The 27,553-nt window shown below is 37.8% G+C and overlaps 1 protein-coding gene across 3 annotated transcripts in view; it reads left to right on the top strand.

Moving 5' to 3' along the window:
* The window catches only part of SPAG9 (sperm associated antigen 9), a 136,387-nt gene that overhangs the window by 35,428 nt on the left and 73,406 nt on the right, over window positions 1–27,553 (top strand). For all 3 annotated transcript variants that reach the window (XM_081218298.1, XM_081218297.1, XM_081218296.1), the window contains exons 2-3: window positions 9,345–9,465; window positions 24,926–24,996. In XM_081218298.1, coding sequence (XP_081074424.1) covers window positions 9,345–9,465; window positions 24,926–24,996 — 192 coding nt within the window. The remainder of the gene's footprint in view (window positions 1–9,344; window positions 9,466–24,925; window positions 24,997–27,553) is intronic.

The raw sequence follows: 27,553 nt of genomic DNA, 5'->3' as shown, positions 1-27,553 counted from the left end.
ATTTTCACAGAAAAGTAGAGGGCAGGGGTGCTAAATGTGGGGTTTGTGGAAGGGCTTAAAGGGTCTCTGAGCCTCTGAGAAAAATAGGTAGAATTTGGGTTGGGTGAGGGCATTTCTTCTGGGGAAACATGGTTCATGGATATATCAAATTCCCAAATCAGTCTATGGAGCTCCAAATGATTAAGATGTGTTTCAGATGTTGGAGGTTTCAAGCTTCAAAGATAAGGAAAATCTTGGCTAATAAAATGAGAAAATAAAATAGTTCTTGAGGGAAAGTAGCTGAATATATTAGGATGCTTTTAGTTTCTTGTGATAGAAACCAACTCAAGCTTATATAAAATAGAATTTATTTTTCTTTTTTTGCGGTACGCGGGCCTCTCACTGTTGTGGCCTCTCCTGTTACAGAGCACAGGCTCCAGACGTGCAGGCCCAGCGGCCATGGCTCACGGGCCCAGCCGCTCCGTGGCATGTGGGATCCTCCCGGACCGGGGCACGAACCCGTGTCCCCTGCATCGGCAGGGGGACTCTCAACCATTGCGCCACCAGGGAAGCCCAAAATAGAATTTATTGGTTTATGTCACTGAAGAAATAAAACAATTGGGAAATGCCAGCCTCAGGAAATATTGAATCTAGGAACTCAGATAGTATCTTTAATTAGGGTTTTCCCCCCTTGTTGTTTTCCTTTAACATTGGCTTTGTTTTCAGGCATGCTCTTTCCACCTGTTGAAAAGGATGTCCCTCTGCAGCTTAAGCCTGCTAGATTCTTAAGAGTTTGGGATTCCAGAGGAAGAGAGGTAGTATTCTTCCTAAAAACTGGCAAATGTCCCAGAGAGGACTCTGATCAATCTGGTTCAGGTCATATGCCCACCCGTAGGGAGATGGAGTCCTCACGAATCGAATTGCATGGACTGAATAGATTTTGCATGAGGAGGAACTGAGGAGAAGTTCCTCAAAGGAAGACAGCGTGTACAAGACAAAAAACAGTGTCCACTACAGTGATTGAAAAGTTTCAGGACAGATAAAGTAGGTAATAGACAACAAATTTCATATTAAAACTAGAGTGTATTTAGTGATATCTAAGTTTATTTGTGAATTATACAGTTTTCTCTATGGGTTTTAGTTTTTTTTTACTGTGAAAGTTTTTTCATTTATGTATTCATTCATTTGTTTAACAAATATTTGAGCACCTGCCATGTGCCATCATCATTCTTTCCACTGGGAATAACAACAGCAAGCAAGAGAAATCCCTGCCCTCATGGAACCTACATTCTAGAGAGGCAAGGCCGATAATAAATAAGATAAATTCCTAAAATATATAGTATGCTACATGAGGATAAGTGCAATAAGAGAAAAAAAAGCAGGAAGGAAAGTAGGGAGTGGGTATTGCAGTTTTAAATATGATGGACACAAAAAGTCTTAGTAAGAAGCTGACATTTGAACAAAGATGTTAAGGAGGTGAGGATGAGCAAGCCACTTGGATATCTGGGGGAAGAGTAGTAGAAGATGATGTCAAAGAAGTAAGAGGATGATCGATTGTATTCGTCCTGGGGGTCTCTGGCAAGGACTTTGGGAGAATGCAAGCAATCAGAGGATTTCAAGCAGAGGAGTACACTGATCTGATGTTTTAAAAGGGTCACCCTAACTACTGTATGGAAAATGCATTGTAGAGGTACAAGGGTGGAAGTAAGGAGGCCAGTTAGGAGGCTATTGCTACTGCACTAATCCAGGCAATAGATGGTGGCACAGACCAGGATGGTGATGGAGATGATGAAAAGTGGTCAGATCAGAAGGTAGATTTGCTGTTGAATTGGATATCACGTATTAGAGAAAGAGTAGAATTTTGGGCCTGAGCAACTGACCACAGTAACTTAATGAGCTAGGTAAGACCAGGAGGAGCAGGCTTTGACATGTTAAGTTGAAGGTTCTTATTAGACATTCAGATGGAGTTGTCCAGAAGGCAACTGGACATTACAAATCTGAAATTCAGGTCTGGGCTAGAGGCCGGGCTAGAAATTTGGAGGTTGTCAGCATTCATTTAGTATTTAAAGTTTTGAAACTGGATGAGGTCACAGGGAATAAGAATAAACAATGAAGAAAAAGAGTTGTCCAGGGACTGAGCTTGCCAGTGTTAAGGTGGGGACAAGAGGAAGAACAAACAAAGACCAAGAAGGAGCAGCCAGCAAAGTGGAAGGAAAACAAGGAAAAAACCCAATTGGGAGAAAAAAAAGTTTTAAGGAGGAGCGAGTGATCAGTTGTCAAATGATGCAGATAAAACTATTTACAAAACAAGATGAAGACTGCGATTTATTGATAATCTCTCCATGATGAGAATGATTTTAGTAAATTAAATTTGGTGGAGATATTTCTAGCACATGGTTTAGGTAATTTAGAAGACTGTTCATTAATCAAATAATCGTTTAAATATATTTATTGATATTCCATCCTTTAGTTTTCTCTTTTACATATTATATACAAAATTATGTAAAAAATTATGTATTGAACTCAGATGAATGTGTAAGTATACTAGTTAAGTTAAAGGATTTATATGTTTGGAGTAGGTATATGTATTTTTTTTAACACAGTAATTCCACTTTTTAAAAAATTTAATTTATTTTTTTATATAGCAGGTTCTTATTAGTCATCCATTTTATACACCTCAGTGTATACATGTCAATCCCAGTCTCCCAATTCATCACACACACACCCCACCCCACCCCCGCTGCTTTCCCCGCTTGGTGTCCATACTTTTGTTCTCTATATCTGTGTCTCTATTTCTGCCCTGCAAACCGGTTCATCTGTACCATTTTTCTAGGTTCCACATATATGTGTTAATATACGATATTTGCTTTTCTCTTTCTGACTTACTTCACTCTGTATGACAGTCTCTAGATCCATCCATGTCTCAACAAATGACCCAATTTCGTTCCTTTTTATGGCTGAGTAATATTCCATTGCATATATGTACCACATCGTCTTTATCCATTCGCCTGTCGATGGCATTTAGGTTGCTTCCATGACCTGGCTATTGTAAATAGCGCAGCAATGAACATTGGGGTGCATGTGTCTTTTTGAATTATGGTTTTCTCTGGGTATATGCCCAGTAGTGGAATTGCTGGGTCATATGGTAATTCTATTTTTAGTTTTTTAAGGAACCTCCATACTGTTCTCCATAGTGGCTGTACCAATTTACATTCCCACCAACAGTGCAGCAGGGTTCCCTTTTCTCCACACCCTCTCCAGCATTTGTTGTTTGTAGATTTTCTGATGATGCCCATTCTAACAGGTGTGAGGTCTTACCTCATTGTAGTTTTGATTTGCATTTCTCTAATAATTAGTGATGTTGAGCAGCTTTTCATGTGCTTCTTGGCCATCTGTATGTCCTCTTTGGAGAAATGTCTCTTTAGGTCTTCTGCCCATTTTTTGATTGGTTTGTTTGTTTTTTTAATATTGAGCTGCATGAGCTCTTTGTATATTTTGGAGATTAATCCTTTGTCCGTTGATTCGTTTGCAAATATTTTCTCTCATTCTGAGGGTTGTCTTTTCATCTTGTTTGTAGTTTCCTTTGCTTTGCAAAAGCTTGTAAGTTTCATTAGGTCCCATTTGTTTATTTATTTATTTATTTTTCTGGTACACGGGCCTCTCACTGTTGTGGCCTCTCCCGTTGCGGAGCACAGGCTCCGGACGCGCAGGCTCAGCGGCCATGGCTCATGGGCCTAGCCGCTCCACGGCATGTGGACTCTTCCCAGACCGGGGCACGAACCCGTGTCCCCTGCATCGGCAGGCAGACTCTCAACCACTGTGCCACCAGGGAAGCCCCCATTTGTTTATTTTTGTTTTTATTTCCATTACTCTAGGAGGTGGGTCAAAAAGGATCTTGCTGTGATTTATGTTAGAGTGTTCTTCCTTTGTTTTCCTCTAAGAGTTTTATAGTGCCTGGCCTTACATTTAGGTCTTTAATCCATTTTGAGTTTATTTTTGTGTATGGTGTTAGGGAGTGTTCTAATTTCATTCTCTTACATGTAGCTGTGCAGTTTTCCCAGCACCACTTATTGAAGAGACTGTCTTTTCTCCATTGTATATGCTTGCCTCCTTGTCATAGATTAGTTGACCATAGGTGCATGGGTTTATCTCTGGGCTTTCTATCCTGTTCCATTGATCTATATTTCTGTTTTTGTGCCAGTACCATATTGTCTTGATTGCTGTAGCTTTGTAGTATAGTCTGAAGTCAGGGAGTCTGATTCCTCCAGCTCTGTTTTTCTCCCTCAAGACTGCTTTGGCTATTCGGGGTCTTTCGTGTCTCCCTTCAAACTTTAGGATTTTTTGTTCTAGTTCTGTAAAAAATGCCATTGGTAATTTGATAGGGATTGCATGGATTCTGTAGATTGCTTTGGGTAGTATAGTCATTTTCACAGTATTGATTATTCCAATCTGAGAACATGGTATATCTCTCCATCTGTTGGTATCCTCTTTAATTTCTTTCATCAGTGTCTTATAGTTTTCTGCATACAGGTCTTTTGTCTGCCTAGGTAGGTTTATTCCTAGGTATTTTATTCTTTTTGTTGCAGTGGTAAATGGGAGTGTTTCCTTAATTTCTCTTTCAGATTTTTCATCATTAGTGTATAGGAATGCAAGAGATTTGTGTGCATTAATTTGGTATCCTGAAACTACCGAATTCATTGATTAGCTCTAGTAGTTTTCTGGTGGCATCTTTAGGATTCTCTATGTATAGTATCATGTCATCTGTAAGCAGTGACAGTTTTACTTCAAGTTTTCCAACTTGTATTCCTTTTATTTCTTTTTCTTCTCTGAGTGCCATGGCTAGGACTTCCAAAACTATGTTGAATAATAGTGGTGAGAGTGGACATCCTTGTCTTGTTCCTGATCTTAGAGGAAATGCTTTCAGTTTTTCACCATTGAGAATGATGTTTGCTGTGGGTTTGTCATATATGGCCTTTATTATGTTGAGGTAGGTTCCCTCTATGCGCACTTTCTGGAAAGTTTTTATCATAAATGGGTGTTGAATTTTGTCGAAAGCTTTTTCTGCATCTATTGAGATGATCATATGGTTTTTATTCTTCAATTTGTTAATATGGTGTATCACATTGATTTGCATATATTGATGAATCCTTGCATCCCTGGGATAAATCCCACTTGATCATGGTGTATGATCCTTTTAATGTGTTGTTGGATTCTGTTTGCTAGTATTTTGTTGAGAATTTTTGCATCTATATTCATCAGTGATATTGGTCTGTAATTTTCTTTGTTTGTAGTATCTTTGTCTGGTTTTGGTATCAAGGTGATGGTGGCCTCATAGAATGAGTTTGCAAGTTTTCCTTCCTCTGCAATTTTTTGGGAGAGTTTGAGAAGGATGAGTGTTAGCTCTTCTCTAAATGTTTGGTAGAATTCACCTGTGAAGCCATCTGGTCCTGGGCTTTTGTTTGTTGGGAGATTTTTAATCACAGTTTCAATTTCATTACTTGTGATTGGTCCGTTCATATTTTCTGCTTCTTCTTGGTTCAGTCTTGGAAGGTTACACCTTTCTAAAAATTTGTCCATTTCTTCCATTTTGTCCATTTTATTGGCATAGCGTTGCTTGTAGTAGTCTCTTAGGTTGCTTGTATTTCTGTGGTGTCCGTTGTAACTTCTCCATTTTCATTTCTAACTTTATTGATTTGAGTCCACTCCCTCTTTTTCTTGATGAGTCTGGCTAATGGTTTATCAAGTTTGTTTATCTTCTCAAAGGACCAGCTTTTAGTTTTATTGATCTTTGCTGTTGTTTTCTTTGTTTCTATTTCATTTATTTCTGCTCTGATCTTTATGATTTCTTTCCTTCTGCTAACTTTGGGTTTTGTTTGTTCTTCTTTCTCTCGTTCCTTTAGATGTAATGTTAGATTGTTTATTTGAGATGTTTCTTGTTTCGTGAGGTAGGCTTGTATAGCTCTAAACTTCCCTCTTAGAACTGCTTTTGCTGCATCCCATAGGTTTTGGATCATCGTGTTTTCATTGTCATTTGTCTCTAGGTATTTTTTGATTTCCTCTTTGATTTCTTCAGTGATCTCTTGGTTATTTAGTAACGTATTGTTTAGCCTCCATGTGTTTGTCCTTTTTACGTTTTCTTCCCTGTAATTCATTTCTAATCTCGTAACGTTGTGGTCAGAAAATCTGCTTGATATGATTTCAATTTTCTTAAATTTACTGAGACTTGATTTGTGACCCAAGATATGATCTATCCTGGAGAATGTCCCGTGCACACTTGAGAAGAAAGTGTAATCTGCTGGTTTTGGTTGGAATGTCCTATAAATATCAAATAAATGTATCTGGTCTGTTGTGTCATTTAAAGCTTGTGTTTCCTTATTAATTTTCTGTTTGGATGATCTGTCCAATCGTGTTAGTGAGGTGTTAAAGTCCGCCACTATTATTGTGTTATTGTCGATTTCCTCTTTTAGAGCTGTTAGCAGTTGCCTTATATATTGAGGTGCTTCTATGTTGGGTGCATATATATTTATAATTGTTATACCTTCTTCCTGGATTGATCCCTTGATCATTATGTAGTGTCCTTCCTTGTCTCTTGTAACATTTATTTTAAAGTCTATTTTATCTGATATGAGTATTGCTACTCCAGCTTTCTTTTGATTTCTATTTGCATGGAATATCTTTTTCCATCCCCTCAGTTTCAGTCTGAATATGTCCCTAGGTCTGAAGTGGGTCTCTTGTAGACAGCATATATATGGGTCTTGTTTTTGTATCCATTCAGCCAGCCTGTGTCTTTTGGTTGGAGCATTTAATCCATTCACGTTTAAGGTAATTATCGATATGTATGTTCCTATGACCATTTTTTAAATTGTTTTGGGTGTGTTTTTGTAGGTCCTTTTCTTCTCTTGTGTTTCCCACTTAGAGAAGTTCCTTTAGCATTTGTTGTAGAGCTGGTTTGGTGGTGCTGAATTCTCTTAACTATTGCGTGTCTGTAAAGCTTTTGATTTCTCCATCGAATATGAATGAGATCCTTGCCAGAAAGAGTAATCTTGGTTGTAGGTTCTTCCCTTTCATCACTTTAAATATATCATGCCACTCCCTTCTGGCTTGTAGAGTTTCTGCTGAGAAATCAGCTGTTAACCTTATGGGAGTTCCCTTTATGTTATTTGTCATTTTTCCCTTGCTGCTTTCATTAATTTTTCTTTGTCTTTAATTTTTGTCAGCTTGATTACTATGTGTCTCGACGTGTTTCTCCTTGGGTTTATCCTGTACGGGTCTCTCTGTACTTCCTGGACTATTTCCTGGGTGGCTATTTCCTTTCCCATGTTAGGCAAGTTTTCGACTATAACTCTTCAAATATTTTCTTGGGTCCTTTCTCTCTCTCTTCTCCTTCTGGGACCCCTATAATGCGAATGTTGTTGCATTTAATGTCCCAGAGGCCTCTTAGGCTGTCTTCATTTCTTTTCATTCTTTTTTCTGTTCCGCAGCAATGAATTCCACCATTCTGTCTTCCAGGTCACTTATCTGTTCTTCTGCCTCAGTTATTCTGCTATTGATTCCTTCAAGTGTCTTTTTCATTTCAGTTATTGTGTTGTTCATCTCTGCTTGTTTGTTCTTTAATTCTTCTAGATCTTTGTTAAACATTTCTTTTTTCTTTTTTTTTTTTTTTTTTTGCGGTACGCAGGCCTCTCATTGTTGTGGCCTCTCCCGCTGCAGAGTACAGGCTCCAGACGCGCAGGCTCAGCAGCCATGGCTCACGGGCCCAGCCGCTCCGCGGCATGTGGGATCCTCCCAGACCGGGGCACGAACCTGTGTCCCCTGCATCAGCAGGCGGACTCTCAACCACTGCGCCACCAGGGAAGCCCCTGTTAAACATTTCTTGCATCTTCTTGATCTTTGCCTTCATTCATTTTCCAAGGTCCTGGATCATCTTCACTATCATTATTCTGAATTCTTTTTCTAGAAGGTTGCCTGTCTCCACTTCATTTAATTGTTTTTCTGGGGTTTTATCTTGTTCCTTCATCTGGTACATAGCCCTCTGCCTTTTCATCTTGTCTATCTTTCTGTGAATGTGGTTTTTGTTCCACAGGCTGCAGGATTGTAGTTCTTCTTGCTTCTGCTGTCTGCCCTCTAGTGGATGAGGCTATCTAAGAGGCTTGTGCAAGTTTCCTGATGGGAGGGAGTGGTGGTGGGTAGAGCTGGCTGTTGCTTTGATGGGAAGAGCTCAGTAAAACTTTAATAATACACTTGTTTGCTGATGGGTGGGGCTGGGTTCCCTCCCTGTTGGTTGTTTGGCCTGAGGCGACCCAACACTGGAGCATACCCGGGCTCTTTGGTGGGGCTAAGGGCAGACTCTGGGAGGGCTCTCGCCAAGAAGTACTTCCCAGAACTTCTGCTGCCTGCCAGTGTCCTTGTCCTCACGGTGACACACAGCCACCCCCTGCCTTGCAGGAGACCCTCCAGCACTAGCAGGTAGGTCTGGTTCAGTCTCCTATGGGGTCAATGCTCCTTCCCCTGGGTCCTGACGAGCACACTACTTTGTCTGTGCCCTCCAAGAGTGGAGTCTCTCTTTTCCCCAGTCCTGTCGATGTCCTGCAATCAAATCCCTCTAGCCTTCAAAGTCTGATTCTCTAGGAGTTCCTCCTTCCGTTGCTGGACCCCCAGATTGGGAAGCCTGACGTGAGGCTCAGAACCTTCACTCCAGTGGGTGGACTTCTGTGGTGTAAGTGTTCTCCAGTTTGTGAGTCACCCACCCAGCATTTATGGGATTTGATTTTATTGTGATTTTTGCCCCTCCTACCGTCTCATTGTGGCTTCTCCTTTGTCTTTGGATGTAGGGTATCTTTTTTGGTGAGTTCCAGTGTCTTCCTGTCGATGATTGTTCAGCAGTCAGTTGTGAGTCTGGTGTTCTTGTAAGAGGGAGTGAGAGCACGTCCTTCTACTCTGCCATCTTGAACCAATCTCTATGTATTTTCTTTGGAATGCCTATTATAATGAAGTGGAAACACTTTCATAAATATTATTTTGTCATCTTTTCCCTTCTATATTTGGAGATTTTAAACCTTACTAATTTTTTTTTTAATATCTTGTCTGTGCTGTGCAGCATGTGGGATCTTAGTTCCCTTGTCCAGGGATCGAACCCGTGTCCCCTGCAATGGAAGCATGGAGTCTCAACCAGTGGACCACCAGAGAAGTCCTCTAAACCTTAATTTTTATAGAGAAACTAAAAATCAACCTAAGTTCATGATTCTGAGATCTTCTTGAGTAGTTAATGCCTAGTTGTGATTCTTGATACCAAGAAACATAGGGGTTTATAATGTTAAAAATTTTTCATTATCTAATGAAAATAATGTATTTTTCTTCTTTATTAGAAATTCATTGAATTTGAAGACTCTCAAGAACAGGAAAAAAAGGATTTACAGACCAGAGTGGAATCTTTAGAATCTCAAACAAGACAACTTGAACTCAAGGCCAAAAACTATGCTGACCAGAGTAAGTAAAATATGTTAAAGAGTGGAATGACTCATCCTGACATTTGACTATGGTTACAGATATATGCTTGGAATTGTCACCCCACACTCAAGACTGAGACTTGGGAGCTTGGTTTATTGTTTTTTGTTCACATTTTCATGTGGTACCCATGTCTGCAGAAATGACTAAGTCAGACACCTATAGGACTCTCTTCTTCAATTTAGCTCTCAGCTTTTGTTTGTAGCTTACATTGTATAGTAGTTAACATTATGCTGTATCCATTGTGCAGGATTCTGGGGTGTGCACATGTGAATCAGTTCTTCAAATTTTGATCAGTTACACAAAGTTCCATTGGTTTCGTGTGTTGCTTTGAAATTTAAAAATGTAAGAGAAACTTTAGCTTTGAAGTATGTATAAAAAAATTACTGAATTCTTTTTCATTCCTTTCTTATGGAAAACTGAGGACATTGAGGGGAATAGAACGACGTTTTTCAGAATCATTTTGTTTTTAATATAATTTCATATATTCTTGATTCTAATATAGTTATTGTTCCAAATTCCAAGGACTTCTTCCCCTTTTTGTCTAATGAAAGTCGACCTAATTAAGTCAAAATTCAAAAAGGAAACTTTATGGCATATTTTCATGTTTGATTCAGGCAGATCACTCTCCAGTTTTCCCTCCCAGGATTGTAAACTTCTAGATGGCCCGCAGTTACTCTTCCCACACCACCCATGGAGGTTACATAGTGACACCTGCTGTAAAAGGACAGGCATTCATGAAGGATAACCTTCACTACCAGGCTTAGAGTGTGTATGATAACTGGCTGCTCCCTTTAGGACTCTGGAAGAGTCCAGTAGAGCTAAACCTAGAATCACTGGGAATCTGGAGTTTAGGCATTCTAGAATTCAAGGAGAACTCAAATGGCTATTAAGCAGATGTCATAGAAGGGAGCTAGTGGATAGTTGGTAATGGAAGGCCACCGGAGTGAGACAAAATGAGCCATGTGTCATGTCTTTGTTCTTTTAGGCTTGTAGATACCTAGAATGCTGTACCCTTCCTTTGTTAACAGTGAATCCTAACTTGATTGCGTTTTCATATCAGGGACTATAGTATTTTAGAACAAAACAAAACACTAAAGGTGCAATTGTGACAGAACCAACCTCGTTCTTGTACCAAGTACGTTTACCTCTTGACTTCTGAGGAGTATCAAGTTTTGGATAAGGAAAATTTCTTTTGACTTAGAAAGGAACTCCTTTTCTAGAATCTTTTGATGCACTAAATAATCTGCTTCTATGATAGGAAAATATTAAAGGAAGAATTACCTTGTACTTGATATAGTAGCTTTTAAAATTAAGATCGTTTTCCAGTCCAGTGAGTCATACCTACCTTTTTTGGAATTGTCATGTTCTTTGGTGTCCATTCTCTCATTTCTCCCTCAGAAATACTGATTACCATGTTTCCTATTTTAATTCAAAATAATTTTTTAAAAAATAAGGTGTCATTTAAAAATAATTGATAATTCTCTATGGAAGAGATGAGTAAATTACTCACCAAGTATTGGATATGGTCTTGAGCTATATTTGATCTGAGAACTTTATTTTTGTTATTAATATAATATTCTTTCAAGAATTTCTCCCCCTGGATGTCTGCTATCCTCGTTTTTCCCCCTGCGATTCCATTTTGAAATAAATCTTGTTGTCTAAGTAACAGTTAAATAACTTAAAACTGTGGTTAATCAGAATTGACCATTGAGATGCACAAAGCTGATAGTCTCTTGGTCCATGAGCTAAGGCTATAATGAGTCTCCTTTCATTTATGCTTTGGAACTTACTCCCTTCTTCTTTGCTACCTTGGAATCTTTTTCTCTTTTCCATCTAATTGTTTTCCTCGCTCTTCTGTTTTTTTCTAAATGAATATAATATGAAATCTAAATATATCTAAAAATTTTCTTCTGAGTCTTTATTTTACCACATTTTAAACATCTGAAAAAAACTGGGCGGGGGGTGGAAATAGTTTGACTTTTTTCATTTTACGGCCTTAGTTTTCCCTTCCCCAGATCTCCAATATGACTCAAAGTCCCTTTATTTTTTAAAAAGGTGGTGGTAGGAGGTAATATTTAAGTATCATCAGTGCCCTATCCTATTGGAAAAATGGGACTGGGAATATGTTTTTTAAAAAGATGAAAACATATTTAAATGGATGTATGTCAGAGTATATTAATTCTTTTTTTGTATAATAGGATACAGAATATCTGGACTTTAATATTATAATTTTGGTTTTTTAAGACTGTATAGTGATTTTTATTAGATTTATTTTAACCCAACATTTTTTTAACTTTTTTAATGTTTTAAATGTGTTTTTTAGTGTTCTGAACATCTGTATTTAAATAAGCATTTAAGGCCAAAGAAATTACTGATGATGATACCCATAGAGAGGAAGGATGCGTGCAGTTTTTTGTGTTTAGTACTATTTTTTGAGTGCCGTATGATAACAATATTGTCCAATTTCCATGTTTGCTTTTATAAATATGTTAGAGTCTTTAACTTTAAAAGGCTGTCAGTTCTGATTGATGTGTTTTAGGGCACATATCCCTTTTAAAAAGTAGCCACAATGGAAGTCCAAGTTCTGCTTTGGGACTACTTCTTATGTTAAAAGGGGGAATTTTGGTTGTAGTTACTTGCTATTTGAGAAGCAAGAAAAAGTCAAGAAATAGGAACTGAATTAAAGAACACACTTGACAGCTGTTAATAGTATGGAATCTTATCAGGTTGTTGTGGTATGAGTTTTAAATTTTTGATGATATAAAAAATTTGTTATAATTTTATGGTCATGTTTGATTTTGGAGATTTCTGTTTGCTCTCTTTTCAAAATTTGAACTACATAAGAATTATTTTGGCTTTTCCAACATAAATAAAGCAATTTTTAAAAGACCACATATTGTTCCGTATCTGGGTATAATAATAATACCTCTTGGTAGTTAACATCTTGTAAGCCTTAAGGAAGAATCTGAAATATATGTGGAGTGGAATAAGGAAGTTGTGGATTGAGGCCTTTAGTGCTTTTCAGCTATGTAAGGTGTAAGCAATCAACCTGGCCATTCATAGTGTGGCAGCAATGAGTTCTTCATCAGAAAATACTTTTTATATTCATTATTTCTGTTATATACTGATTATTTCTATTCTTGTAAGCCAAATACTATCTTAAGTAAATACAGACATTTTAATATGTTAAAAATAAAAAACTACTACTATCTGCCTAGCATTCAGCCTCTAGGCATGGTTTTGGCACAGAAGAATATGATATGGTCATTACAGTCAAAGAAATCATAGTTTTGTGGGGGAAAAGGTTATGTGTATGACCGTCTCGTCTTTTCCATATGTACCGTGCTTTTATATCACTGCAGAGTGTATATATAATTTTGCATCTTTCCTTTAACATTATCATAAGTATTTTCCTTATTGTATAATCTTTATTTTTTAAATGTGTCAACACCCATCATCCAGAAGCTATGCCGTCTATTAACAATTCTTGTTTTCCCTGAGGAACTGTGTGTGCTTTCTCCTTTTCTCTAGTGAGAATTATTTAATGGCTACTTTGTTTTTTTAACTTGGCTACTCAGGAACGGAGAACAAATTTTGAAGTACAACCATAACAACTGGTTTGGGTCTTACTTGGGTGGCATATTTAAATTGTTTTTTTCCTGTTCCACATTTTATACATATATAGTGAATTGTTAAGATATGTTCTTATAAACTATCTCAAATCCTTTGTGGAATTAAGGACTGAATGAATTGGTAAAAATAAATATAGGCAAATTGTTTTAAAAACTCAAAAAATTTCTGTTGGTTGGTTGGACATTCTTTCCAGTGTAGTGAATCATATTACAGTGAATACTTTTTCACCCCTGTAAATTGCCCTCTTTTGGGAATTTTTTTAGGATATAGTTACAGAAGTAGGGCAAGGAATATGAACATTATAGTGGTTCTTGGTATTTAGTAGTGTTTGGTCATTTTTTATATGAACAGAATTGGAGAAGGAAGAATTAGTAGCAAATTCCACATTATTTATCATAACTTATGAATTTGAATCATTATTTACAACATATTAGCACCCAGAGCTGATGTAGAAAACCATTTATTATTTATTTGATTTTCTCTTGGGAAAATTCTGTTGCCCTCAAGCTACTTGAGTTTATAAGAGATGACCTTTTCCTTGAATTGTGGAGAAGATGGCAAGATTTAGATGGCAGTGATTTTAAGCTACTTAAATAATCTCTGAATCTGCCCTTTCTTCCTTTGAATGAAAATCCATTTTTAAAAATTAAATGGGGACTTCCCTAGTGGCTCAGTGGTTAAGAATCCTCCTGCCAATGCAGGGGACACGGGTTTGAGCCCTGGTCCGGGAAGATGCCACATGCCACGGAGCAACTAAGCCCGTGTGTCACAAATACTGAGCCTGTGCTCTGGAGCCCCCGAGCCACAACTACTGAGCCCGTGTGCCACAACTACTGAAGCCCGTCGCCTAGAGCCCGTGCTCTGCAGCAAGATAAGCCACCACAGTGAGAAGCCTGAGCACTGCAACGAAGAGTAGCCCCCGCTTGCTACAACTAGAGAAAGCCCGCAAGCAGCAATGAAGACCCAATGCAGCCAAATAAATAAACAAATAAGTTAAATGGAAAAATATTTTTGACACCTGAAGACATTTGTGCTAGAGTTTTATACTCTGACTTTTCTACACTTCCCATCTCCCATATAACATTCATTTGCTTTTTAAACTTAGTATAGATTTTAGTCTAATAAAATACCTTCAAGCCTTTACCTGAAACACATTATTGGAAGGAAAACTCTCCTTTTTGGTCATAAGAATTAGCACACTGGGCTTCCCTGGTGGCGCAGTAGTTGGGAGTCCGCCTGCCGATGCGGGGGACACGGGTTTCCCGGTCCGGGAGGATCCCACATGCCGTGGAGCGGCTGCGCTCGTGAGCCATGGCCGCTGGGCCTGCGCGTCCGGAGCCTGTGCTCCGCAACGGGAGAGGCCACGGCAGTGAGAGGCCCGCGTACCGCAAAAAGAAAAAAAAAAACAAAACAAAAAACGAATTAGCACATCATTAGATGGAAAATAATGGGAAGGTAGTATAATCATAAACATGTTTTTAATTTTAAAGGAATAAATGGCTTAAAACATACTTCAGATTTGGGAGTTACTTATAAGCAAGGGCTGTGTTAGTGATGTGATTGATAAGTTGAGAATTTTCACAACACAGAAGAAAAACAATCTTTTTCAGTTAACAGGTATAGCTTCACACCAAAGTTAATAGTTGAGAGGGCCTAAATATTTTCTGTCACTATTTTTTAAGTTATTTAAAAAAATACTTTCAGGCAAATAAAAAGCTTTATTAACTCCTTTACTGTACTTTGCAATTGGCAAAGAATGTTAATACTCTCAGAATTTCCATAATACTGTAATAGGTTACTTCATTCATTTTTATTTTATCTTGTCAAGAGGCAGTCCCTTTCTACATTATTTTTAGAATGATGAAAGTAGACAACTGATGATTTATATTTTTGTTGAAAGCATACTTATTAAGGCAGCTTGAGGAGATTCAGATTTATATTTCCTTATTTTAAAAAGTTACAAAAATAAAATTTGTTATATAAAAAGTTTTTTAGTTCATTTAACTTGAATCTAATATCTTTGCGATATTAAGAATATCTGTATATTTCTGTATATTTAATAAACTTTATGTAAGGATTTTAAAATTTATTTATTTATTTATTTATTTTTGGCTGCGTTGCGTCTTTGTTGCTGCGTGCGGGCTTTCTCTAGTTGCTGCGAGCAGGGGCTACTCTTCCTTGCAGTGCGCAGGCTTCTCATTGCGGTGGCTTCTTTTGTTGCTGAGCACGGGCTCTAGGCATGTGAGCTTCAGTAGTTGTGGCATGTGGGCTCAGTAGTTGTGGCTCACGGGCTCTAGAGTGCAGGCTCAGTAGTTGTGGGGCAGGGCTTAGTTGCTCCACGCCATGTGGGATCTTCCTGGACCAGGGCTCGAACCCGTATCTCCTGCATTGGCAGGCAGATTCTTAACCACTGTGCCACCAGGGAAGCCCAAGGATTTTTTTTTTAAAGAGCTTGTGTATGAGAGGGAAAACTGATAACTGGGCACAAGATAATTTATGCAAACACTAACATTTTATTACTTCTGCTTCATTAGGTAATATCTATGTGGTCTTCAGACCTGTTCTATATTTTATTATCTGTATTTGGACTGTTCATTTCTGAAGTCTACTGTTGTTTACTGAGAATCTTAAGGTTGTAGTTCATAATTAATATCTAGAACTAAAGGTTTCATGGAAAATTAATTTTATGAGTAAGAGTTAAAGGATTGATGGTGATTTAGCTTAGGGAACAGAATAAACATGAGTGATTTGGTTATTCTTGAAACATAAAGGAATGAGTAAGGAAGATACCAAGTTGTTTTTTTGTAAATTTACAAGATTAAATCAGAGAAAATGAATTTGTTGTTTTTGGTTGATCATGAGGCAGTACTTCTTGACCATGAAGGTGATACGTAGGAATATGTGCTGAGGGAAAGCATGGACTCTCCCTACATAGACTTTAGGTGGCATATAATATCTGTCTGAAAAATCTTTTTAAGTTTAGGGACATGGTGAAGGACTTAGTTGGCAGAGCAGAGGTTTTTATTGCTGTTTTGATGTGGTTGTGTTTGTGATTTATTTGCTCTTAAGTGAGCCCTTGATTCTTGCTTACCTGGTGAGGCGTTTGATGCTAAATTGTTTAAGGAAAGCTTCTGAAAGACCAATGTCAGTCTTCTGAGGCCAAGTCACAGTTGGATTAGCTGCCTTCCTCGATTAGTAAGAACGGATGATTCCTTTTGAGAAGGCGAATAATGAGTCGGATATGGCATTCTAGAAGGTCTGTTTCTCTTTCTTCCCCCCATAGGCCTATCAGCAGTCTGGTGGGGCAGAGGACAGCAGAGATGGAAGGTGTCCCAAACTTGGCAAAGGCCATCAATCTAAGGAGGTAAGCTCTGACTTCGAGCAGGTAGAGCAAGTGGCTCTTCCTGCCTTAATCATATCCTCTTGCTCTTTGGAAAGCTGGATGGAAAGAAAGAGCATTTAAAATGAGGCTGAAGTATCTTCATTAGTAGCTATTATAAGGGGAACATTTTGAAGTAGTCTTTTGATTCTTCTTTTATCTTTCCCCCTACCCCCTTATTGTTTTCAATGCCTTGATTTGTTTGATTTTTTTTTCTCCCTAGAATATTAGCAGCTTAAAAAAATTGGCAGATCATCTGTTGTTTGGGGATAGGAAGGATGAGCAGAATCTTGTTTATTTCAAGTTAATCTCAGGTTGTAGCTAGTTTGAGTAAAATCATATGATTTGAGGATTTTTCCTGAGATCATTTTGAGGTTTGGGTTCACATGGGAACTGTTAAACAAGAAACGATCCTTTCTTGTTTAAACATTTCAGATATAATACAACAGTGTACGTATAGGTTAACTTTATGATACTTGAGGTTTTGGGGGATGTCTACCATCGTTGCCCTGGTGGGCCTTTCTTTCCCAACTTTCCCTTCCCTTCTACTTCTCTTTTCTTTTCCCCTTACTGATTACTGGGTGGCATTCAGGACTTTGAAGATAAAGCTCTTCCCAGCATTTAAAGGTACTTTTCAGTTAAACACTATACCATCTCATGTGACTTAGGCCTTGAGAAAACTTGAGTCCATTGACTGTGTTGTTGTACTGATGTAAGTATTTTAAGAAAAGAGTGAGAGGTTCTGAATTTGTTTTATATGATCTTGGTGGTTAACTCATATACCTAAAAATATAATGCTAATATTCAGAATCACAGTAGAGATAAAGAAAACATGAAATGTGGGAAGTCATAGATAGTTTCTGTCAAGATACTTGCTGGAGATGTTAGGTTGGAGAAAATAATGGCCAAAACAACATTCAGAAAATCATCCAGAATAACAAAGATATAAACTATTCTTAAGCACCACGAAGTGACATGCCTTTGATAATTTAGAATGCCTTTTAAAAGGTTTTTAATGTGTGTTTACAAGCTAATGTATGAGTTAAGGTAACTCTAGTTGCTGTAGCAAACAAGCTGCAAAAGACATATATAGGGCTTCCCTGGTGGCTCAGGGGTTGAGAGTCCGCCTGCCGATTCAGGGGACACGGGTTCGTGCCCCGGTCCGGGAGGGTCCCACATGCCGCGGAGCGGCTGGGCCCGTGAGCCATGGCCGCTGATCCTGCGCGTCCGGAGCCTGTGCTCCGCAGCGGGAGGGGCCACAACGGTGAGAGGCCCGCGTACGGCAAAAAAAAAAAAAAAAAAAAAGACATATATAATGATTCAGATGTTATGTTATTTCTTGTTCGTGTGAAACTTCTTTCTTTCTTTATATTGATTGATTGATTGATTGGCTGCACTGCGTGGCTTGCAGGATCTTACTTCCCAAACCAGGGATTGAACCCAGGCCACAACACTGAAAACGCTGAGTCCTAACCACTGGACCACCAGGGAATTCCCTCCCTATGTGAAATTTAAATTGGATGTTTCTGATACATGGGTGGCTCCTTTGGAGACACAGGCCCTTTCCAACTTTGCTCCAAGTTTGTCATACCTACATTGAGTTGGAGGAAGGGGAAAGAGAATGGAGGATTGTGTGGAAGGTTTTTATTGGGCCAGGCCTAGGAGTAGCACACATAGCTTTCACTTCTACTTCATTGGCTATATAACTCAGTTAGAAGCTCACTTACAGAGGCTGGGATATGTAGTCTAGCTATGTGTCCCAAGAAAAAGAGAAACTGCTTTGGTTAGTATCGGCTAGTCTTTGCCTTAGCCTAACAGCCTTAGTAGATGATACATGATTTTGCTCAAGTGTTGAGGCAAGGGAGGGAATGTAACTAAAGCTTAGCAACCATATGCCTATTCTTTCTACTGTGAGTAACCTGAGGAAGAGAAGGTGAGGAAACTTTAATGAAAATATAGCATTTATGATTTGTACTCTCATCTGATTTTTTAATAACTTCAAGGTTACTCTGGTTTAATTTTTATTATCGCTTTAAAACTCTTCACTGAATATTCATTCATTTATTCAACAAACATTTACTAAGTGTTGAGATGTTCTTTTTTGTTCCCTTAACTTCCTGACTTTTACTTTAAAAAAATAGGTTACTGTTAAATTGAGATGCAATTTTCCGATGCTTATGTTAAGGAATAGACTTTGAATGACACTTCCTGCCCCTTTAAAAAAATGTAATTTCCATACAAGAAAATCCACCATTTTAGAGTATACAATTCAGTGGTTTTTAGTATATTCATAAAGTTGTACAACCATCATCACTATCAAATTCTAGAACACCATCATTCCAAAAAGAAACACCATACCTGTTAGCACTCATGGTTCCTGGCTTTCCCTCAGCCCTTAGTACCCACTAATCTGCTTTCTGTCTCTATGGATTTGCCTGTTCTGGAATTTCATATAAATGAAATCATATAATATATGGTCTTTTGTGACTGGCTTCTTTCGCTTAACGTAAGGTTCATCCGTGTATCATTACTTAATTCCTTTTTAAGGCTGAATAATATTCCATTATATGCATATACTACATTTTATGGCCACCCCCGACCCCTTTAATTGCCTGTTTATCCTGCTGGTCTCAGAACTAGAATCAACCAAACTCTTCCTTGGCTGTCTGAAAGCCTACCTAGTTTTGTAGAGTTTAATACAGTGAACATCCACTTTGGGAAGATACCCTTTGGGTTTCTCATTGGCATCCTGATGTGTCTAGTTACTAGTTCATAAGTGGAGAAGTAGATAACTTAATATTTGAACTATCTTTGAATCATATTCTTTTGAATATGGTTGTCTACTAGTTAACTGGTAATATGTTAGTGGTCTTTTTTTGATTTGTATAATATACCTGGGTGTAACTATACAAAAGAAAAAACCTATTTAATTTGTGTGTGTGTGTGTGTGTGTGAGTCTGTGTTGGGTCTTCGTTGCTGCACACAGGCTTTCTCTAGTTGCAGTGAGTGGGGGCTACTCTTTGTTGCGGTGTGTGGGCTTCTCATTGCGGTGGTTTCTCTTATTGCAGAGCATGGGCTCTAGGCACATGGGCTTCAGTAGTTGCAGCACATGGGCTCAGCAGTTGCGGCACATGGGCTCTAGGGTGTGCGGGCTTCAGTAGTTGTGGTGTGCAGGCTCAGTAGTTGTGGCTCGTGGGCTCTAGAGTGCAGGCTTAGTAGTTGTGGCACACTGGCTTAGTTGCTCCGTGGCATGTGAGATCTTCCCAGACCAGGGATCGAACCCATGTGCCCTGCATTGGCAGGTAGATTCTTAACTACTCTGCCACCAGGGAAGTCCCAAAACCTATTTAATTTTAATGGGATAGAGAAATAAATTATTTTAGGGCCTCAAGTAAGTAGACTAAGTAGTTGTACTGGAGTGAAGAGGAAGATGGAAGTATATAATACTTATGCTAGAGAAGCTTATTACCATTTCATTAATTTTGAAGTATAATTGACTTAAAATATATTAGTTTCAGGTGTTCAGCATAATGATTTGATATTTTATGTATCACAAAATGATCACCACTATAAGTCATTACCGTCCGTCACCATACAAACTTATTGAAATATTATTGACTATTCTCTTTGTTATAATTACATCCCCATGACTTATTTATTTTATAACTGGAAGTTTGTACCTCTTAATCCCCTTCACTTATTTCACTCCTCCGCTACCACCCTTCCCTCTGGCAAGCAGTAGTTTGTTCTCTGTATCTATGAGTCTATTTCTGTTTTGTTATATTTCTTTTGTTTTTTAGATCCTACATATAAGTGAGATCATATGGTACTTGTCTTTCTCTTTTTCACTTAGGGTAATATCCTCAGGTTCATTCATGTTGTCATAAATGGCAAGATTTCATTCTTTCTATGACTGAGCAATATTCCACTTCATATATATATATATATATATATATATATATATATATATATATATATATATATATATATATATATATATGCCACATCTTCTTTATCCATTCATCTGTTGATGGGCACTTAGGTTGCTTCCATATCTTAGCTACTGTAAATAATGCTGCCATGAACATTAGGGTGCATATACCTTTTGGAATTAGTGTTTTCATTATCTTGAGATAAATATTTGGAAGTGAATTACTGGATTGTATGGTAATTCTGTTATTTATTTTTTGGGGATCCTCCATACTGTTTTCCATAGTGGCTATACCAATTTACATTCCCACCAACAGTATACAAGGGTTCTCTTTTCTCCACATCGTTTCAAACACTTGTTATTTCTTGTCTTTTTGATAACAGTCAATTCTCACAGGTATGAAATGATGTCTCCTTGTGGTTTTTTTTTTTTTTTTTTTTTTTTTTGCAGTACACGGGCCTCTCACTGTTGTGACCTCTCCCGTTGCGGAGCACAGGCTCCGGACGCACAGGCTCAGCGGCCATGGCTCACGGGCTCAGCCGCTCCGTGGCATGTGGGATCTTCCTGGACCAGGGCACGAACCCGTGTCCCCTGCATCGGCAGGCGGACTCTCAACCACTGCACCACCAGGGAAGCCCTAGTTGCAAGATTTTTGCCTGAGTAAGAAGATTATGAGAAAGAGCATGTTTGGGAGAGAAAATCAGTTCGTTTTGACTTTGTAGACATCCTAGTGACATCATACTATGCATTGTTTTATATTTTTAAATTTCAGATATAGCAGTAATATTCAACATCCTTCCATTAATTTCTAAGCACCGTCCCATGTCAGCATTTATGATAATACTGCATTCATTTTAACAGTACCTTTAATTGTTGTATTTGAAAGACACAGGTGTGTGAGGTCCTGTTCTAGGCCCTTTTCAAATGAATAGTAACAATTGGTCAAAGGATATACACATTGCTTATTTTAATACATATCACCAACGTGACCTTCAAAAGAGTAATTCCAATTTATCCTCCAGTAATGGCAATCATTTTTTCTTTCTTTTTTTCTTTTAAAAATTATTTATTTATTTATTTTTTGGCTCCATTGGGTCTTTGTTGCTGCACGCGGGCTTTCTCTAGTTGCGGCGAGTGGGAGCTACTCTTTGTTGCGGTGCACAGGCTTCTCGTTGCAGTGGCTTCTCTTGTTGTGGAGCACGGGCTGTAGGTGCATGGGCTTCAGTAGTTGTAGCATGCGGGCTTAGCAGTTGTGGCTCGTGGGCTGTAGAGTGCAGGCTCAGTAGTTGTGGCGCACGGGCTTAGTTGCTCCGCGGCATATGGGATCTTCCCAGACCAGGGCTTGAACCCATGTCCCCTGCACTGGCAGGCGGATTCTTAACCACTGCGCCACCAGGGAAGCCCTATTTCTTTTTAAAATTCTCCAATCTGGTAACATTTTTTGCTCATCTCCCTATACATTTTAATGATGAATCAATACAGCTTATTTGTTATGGTTCTGAATAGTCTGTTTAAATCCTGTGCTATATGTTGAATTTATAGGAGTTGTTGGAGAACATAAAGAATGATGAGTATTCAAGCCAAAGAAAGTGCTTGTGTGAATGGGTACACATTATTTTTGGACTGGGGTGGGGTTGGGCTGTATACACAGTAAATTCATCAGGTCATAACTCCTCCCCAAAAGTAACCACTATCCTGACTTCTAACACATTAGATTAGTTTTAGATTAGTTATGTATGTATATGAACTTTGTATTCTTTTGCTTCTGCTTCTTTTCCTCAATATCCTGTTTGTGAGATTTGTCCATGATGTTGTGTACAGCAATAATTTCCTCATTCTCATTATTATATAGTATTCCAGTACATGAATATTTATCCATTTTGCTGTTGGTGGATATTTGGGTTGATTCCAGGTTGGGGCACAAATAGTGCTGCTTTGAGTATTGTCTTAAATGCCTTTTGGTGGACACAGACATATTTCATAGTAATGAACTTGTTTTGTCATAGGGTTGGCAAATATTAACTTTATTAAATCTTGCCAGTTTTCAAATTGGGTGTACCAATTTATACTCCCACCAGCAGTGTATAAAAGTTCCTTACCAGAACTTGTTCCTTACCAACACTGTTTTTCACTTTAGCTATTCTGATAGGTATGTAGTAGTGTTGCATTTTGTTTTTTTTACTTTTTTGTTTGTTTGTTTTTTTGCCACGCCGCCTGGCTTATGGGATCTTAGTTCCCCGACCAGGGATCAAACCTGGGCCCTCGGCAGTGAGAGCACGGAGTTCTAACCATTGGACCACCTGGGAATTCCCACATTTTGGTTTTAATATGCATTTCATCATGATTAATAAAGTTGTGTACATATTTTGCTTGGCAGTTTGATATCTTTGAGTTTTGTAGTATCTGTGATTAGGTTCTTTCCAGACAGAGGGGTTTTTATTTCAAGTAATAAAGAAGTACTCTTTATACTTTTTTTCCCCAAAGTGAAATTTTAAAGTAGACTCCAATATATAAAACAAATTAAGAGTATCTCTTGAGAGGCAGAATACCATGGTAATTAACAGCTGATTCTGGATCTAGTCTCTTCCATTAGGAATTGTAGTTTTGCCATTTACTAGCTTTGTGAATTTGGGCAAGTTCCTTAACCCCTATTCACTTCAGTTGTGTTATCTCTAAAATGAAATGTATTAAACTGTCGTCATAAGGTTAATGTCAGGCTCAAGGTAGTTAATATAAAGTACGTAGGACAGTGCATGTTACATAACAAGTACTATATAATGTTAGCTGTTAGTAGTAGTGGTGGTGATGGTGATATAAATTTATCTTACGAATTTATACTAAGTTAGTTGACAAGAGTAATGGGGCTCTACTGTTGAGCACAAATTTGAAATTGAGGGTTATGGATGATAGTTGGAATTTTATTTTAGTCTCAGCCTCTAATTTTTTGTTTTGGTTGCATAATACCAGGAAAACTTTGATTCACACAGATGAGCAATTAAAAATACTTATGGTTCACTCAGTGGTTTTAGGATTATGCTTTTAGATTAACTTAATTGGTAAGTGACTTGGATTTCCTGTTTTTAAATAAAAATCACAGAAGCTGCACTAAAATTTATTATGGTTTCAGTATCTCTTGTGTTATCACAAAACAGCTGCCTTATAGGTTTGCTTTTTATTGCTTTCAGCCACAAGATAAGATAAGCAGCCCATGTCCTCGAGCCTTGCCTGGCACGATAAAGTGTGATTCTATGGATACTGTAGTGTGTTTACTCACTGTTGCAAATTTAATGAGCCAACACATAGGTTTGATTAGAAACAAATCAAAAGTCAAAGCTACAGGTTTCCTAATTAATGGTATATTTTCAATATATTCAAACAAAGCTACACAAACCAAAAATGAGTTTACCAGGCAGCACAAGTTATGTGATATATGGTGTCTGGTGTGTTAATATTAGGCATATGAAAACATTCATGCATGTGCTGTTATAGTTCATAGTAGTTACTTCTACAACCAGCTGACACAGTCACTGGCTGTCACTTACAAACAGCCTTGCATGTTTGTAGCTAGCTGACCCTTATACCAAGAGACCATTTACAACTGCTCTCTCTCATGCTTTCAGACAGACTTAAATGAGTATCTTGACAAGCTCCTTTAGCACCAGCTTTACTTCTCCCCAGCAGACTGTCTCCCACTGCTCCTTAGCCGGTATGGGCTCCTCCAGGCTGGCTGGTCTCCCCTCTTCCTTGCCACCTCCATGGTTTTGTGTTCCCTTCTCTGTGATAACAGTGCCTGCCTGCTCTACTGTCTTCACTATCTATCTTGGGTACTGTAATTTCTTTGTGGTCCTGCTTGGATTCCATCTTCTCTCAGAATCACTCCTCTCTGATACCATTCTTTCCTGTGAAATCCTGTTCTGACATTCTATATCTCAGGATCTTAAAACTTTTTTTTAAAGTATCAAAGTTGTGCTCCATGAGCCACGTAGTGGCTCACACAAACTCCATCAGCAGAGGGAGCTAAATGAAAGAAGATGAGTCCCTGAAATTAAGACCTGAAGTAGAGAAAGTACTTATAAATAGTGACATGTTCACATACTGCTCAGTAGTGAAAAAGAGCTGGAATAATATTAGAAATCAATGATTTGGACCATAGTCCCAGGTTAAAACTTCTATGAGGAGATTTGTAAAGTGTTTTTCCAAGAGGTAATTCTATATCATGTTAAAAACCTACTTAGATGGGGATGACCTGATAAACATACATATTAGGAGAAGAAATCGGATGTTTAGTTTTTAAAAAAATTCTGTTCATTCCCTCTCCAAAAGTTTTATTAAGGATGACGAAATGAGGTCACTAGCTTTGTCAAGAATTTCATATGGAGCAATGAGTCCTGAAGTTATCAAGGATTATGGATAACCCATTCCAAGTTTTAAAGATAGAATTTTCAAGTAAATTTCTTATATTTTGTTTTGATTAAGTGTATGTATCTTAATTTCAGTTAGCAGACTTGAAGAAAGAGAAGCAGAACTGAAGAAGGAATATAATGCATTACATCAGAGACACACAGAGGTGGGTTTCTAGGTTGTTCTTACCATACTAATATTGAGATAAAGAAATTAACCTTAGAAAATGTGTCTTAATTTCTCTTTGAAAATCAGTTAGTATAATCCTTGGGGATTATTTTGAGAAGACTTTAAATTTCATGTATCATACACTTAGTTACCAAATGTTGACTTTTAATGTCCTTTATCTGGCATTAACTTTTCATGTTGTGAATTAGTGTGCCACAGAGTAGTGTAATTATTAAGGCAGTTCCAATACTTGTGTCTTTGGCTGGTTAAGTAAGAACTTAATGTGTGCATAATAAAAAGTATACGTGATACTAATGTGAGAGAACAGATATAATTTGTTTTGTTACCTGTTGGGAAATGATGGATTGGTAAATTGTTGGTCAGAGTCTCTACATTCAGTAGGGACTTTATACAGTATAAAGGACTTATTTGCATCAAGCTCATAACAAATAACAAACAAATTATAATGTCTTAAAATGACTCTAAAACAGGTTTTCTGCATGAAATTTCAGTATTTTGGATGAACAACTCTAGCACATAATCACTTCAAAGCAATTTAGAAAATGTACTTGAGGGTTTTTTAACCTTTTTATGATTCTCTGTCAGCCTTTTATATGTTTCCTTTGTTTCTTTCTATCTCCTTAATGTGAAAATTGTTTCTGTGTATCATGGTCATTCTGGGGTTCACATACCTAAATAAATAGAATTTTCATAGATGCATGCACTGTTACCTGAAAAAAATAATTGCTCTCTTTCCCTTTCTAGTCCAGTCTTTCCCATGATACAGATGGTTCCAGTCTTCAGCTTCCATTTTCCTTTCACTAGTTTGGGTGATCTCTTATCCTGCCTCTGGTAGGGACCTATATTGTTGCTTTTAAGGAATGTAAAACCCCACTGCACTGTTTCATTTGCTTTGGAGAGTAGTGTGCTTAACACTTTCTTGGGGAGGTGCTGGAATTTCTTCCTGACATGTGAGGCTTGATTATTACTGTTTTAACTTACATAACCACACACTAAGCATGAAGTGTCACAGAATTGATAGTTAGTGGTGGAGGGAAAAGATTGGCCACAGAGGGCTGGAACTATAGATCTCTTGAAAAACAGGAACAGCTTACACAGCAGCCTTTTCAGTATGTAAAAAATAACCACATTTTAATAAGACGGTACTTGGTAGATATTAAGACTGTTAAAGAACAATTGATTGTTAAAGGTCTGTTGTTGGTTCTTTTCACACCATTCAATTCAGTGCCTGAACAATGCCCTGTACTAGTAGTGCTTATCAATGCTGATAATTATAAGCATGTTTGGGGGAATAGGTTTATGTGCCATAAATAGTTGATAGTGATGAATAATGAATAGTCATTTTGTTTTTTCACTGAAGTTTTAACCTTTGTAATAGTTGAGGATTGTTAAACTGAAATATGTATAAAATATGCAGTCTAGAAAAAAAATCATTGTAAAGTGAAATTTCATATTTTCTCTCAATATGTATTTAGCAAAAGTGAAGATGTGTTCCAGCAGAAAAAGCAACCTGACATCTTAATTTCAAATGAAAAGATATAATAATTTTTCTATTTCTGTTCCTTCAGAGAAGGACAGCCCAGGAAGAAGAAAAGATCTCAGGAAAATCCGAAATACCAAGGCAGAGATTTGGGTCTCTCTAGTAACCAAGGCAGATCTTACATGTAGCATTTTCATAGGGTCCCCACCCTTAGTCGTAAGCAGCTTCTATCCTCTGCCCTGATAGGCTCTCTGTATTTCGTTCTGCCTCAAGGAAGGTTTATATAACACAGATATGGCTGCTTTAAAATGTGGGTCTTTTCTATTCTAGCCCACATTTTTCTGTGTTTATACAGCTGTACTAGAAATACAGTTCAATTAGCAATTATAAATAGCTATCCAATGCTAAAGAACTAGGTGTCCTTTAAAGGTAAATTCTGAAAACCTTCAGGGAAAGGAAGTCTGAAGGATTTAACCTTAATCTTTCCACTGTTACTTCCAACTAAGGTAACCTTTGTTATAGGCTACAAAAAAGTTGTTTCAAAGCACTTTTATCAAAAGCATTGTTTGCTGCTTAAGGGAAATCTCTGGCTCTTTTTGTAATGTGAATAACTGTTCTCTAATTAACTTCAAAATTTTATACACATTACTGAATTTGCTTGAAAGAAGACATGCCTTGAAGAGGGCATTGGAGGAAATATACATGCTCTTATATTAATCACTAAAACCTTGAACCCCGGTCTTACATCAGGGACTGTTTAAATGCATTTTGATCTCATCCTCTGAGTAAATTCTTATCATCCACCCCCATTTTACAGATTGAAGCTTAGAAAGAGAAGATGGAGTGATTTGTCCCAAATGCCATGCTAGTATGTGACTGGATTTGAACCTGGGTCTGTCTGATTCCCTTGCCTGAATTTTCAATAATGCTTTTAGGTTATGAAACACATGGACGTTAAATGCACTAGAAAATTTTCTTTGCCTCTTTGTTTTATGCCATCTCAACCACTTTAAGAATAGTGGCTTTGTGGATATACTTATAGGGTTTTGAGCTG

The sequence above is a fragment of the Mesoplodon bidens genome (assembly GCF_964165515.1).
Source record: "Mesoplodon bidens genome assembly, chromosome: 19".
Lineage (NCBI taxonomy): Eukaryota > Metazoa > Chordata > Mammalia > Artiodactyla > Ziphiidae > Mesoplodon > Mesoplodon bidens.
This window is presented reverse-complemented; position numbering and strand designations above follow the sequence as displayed.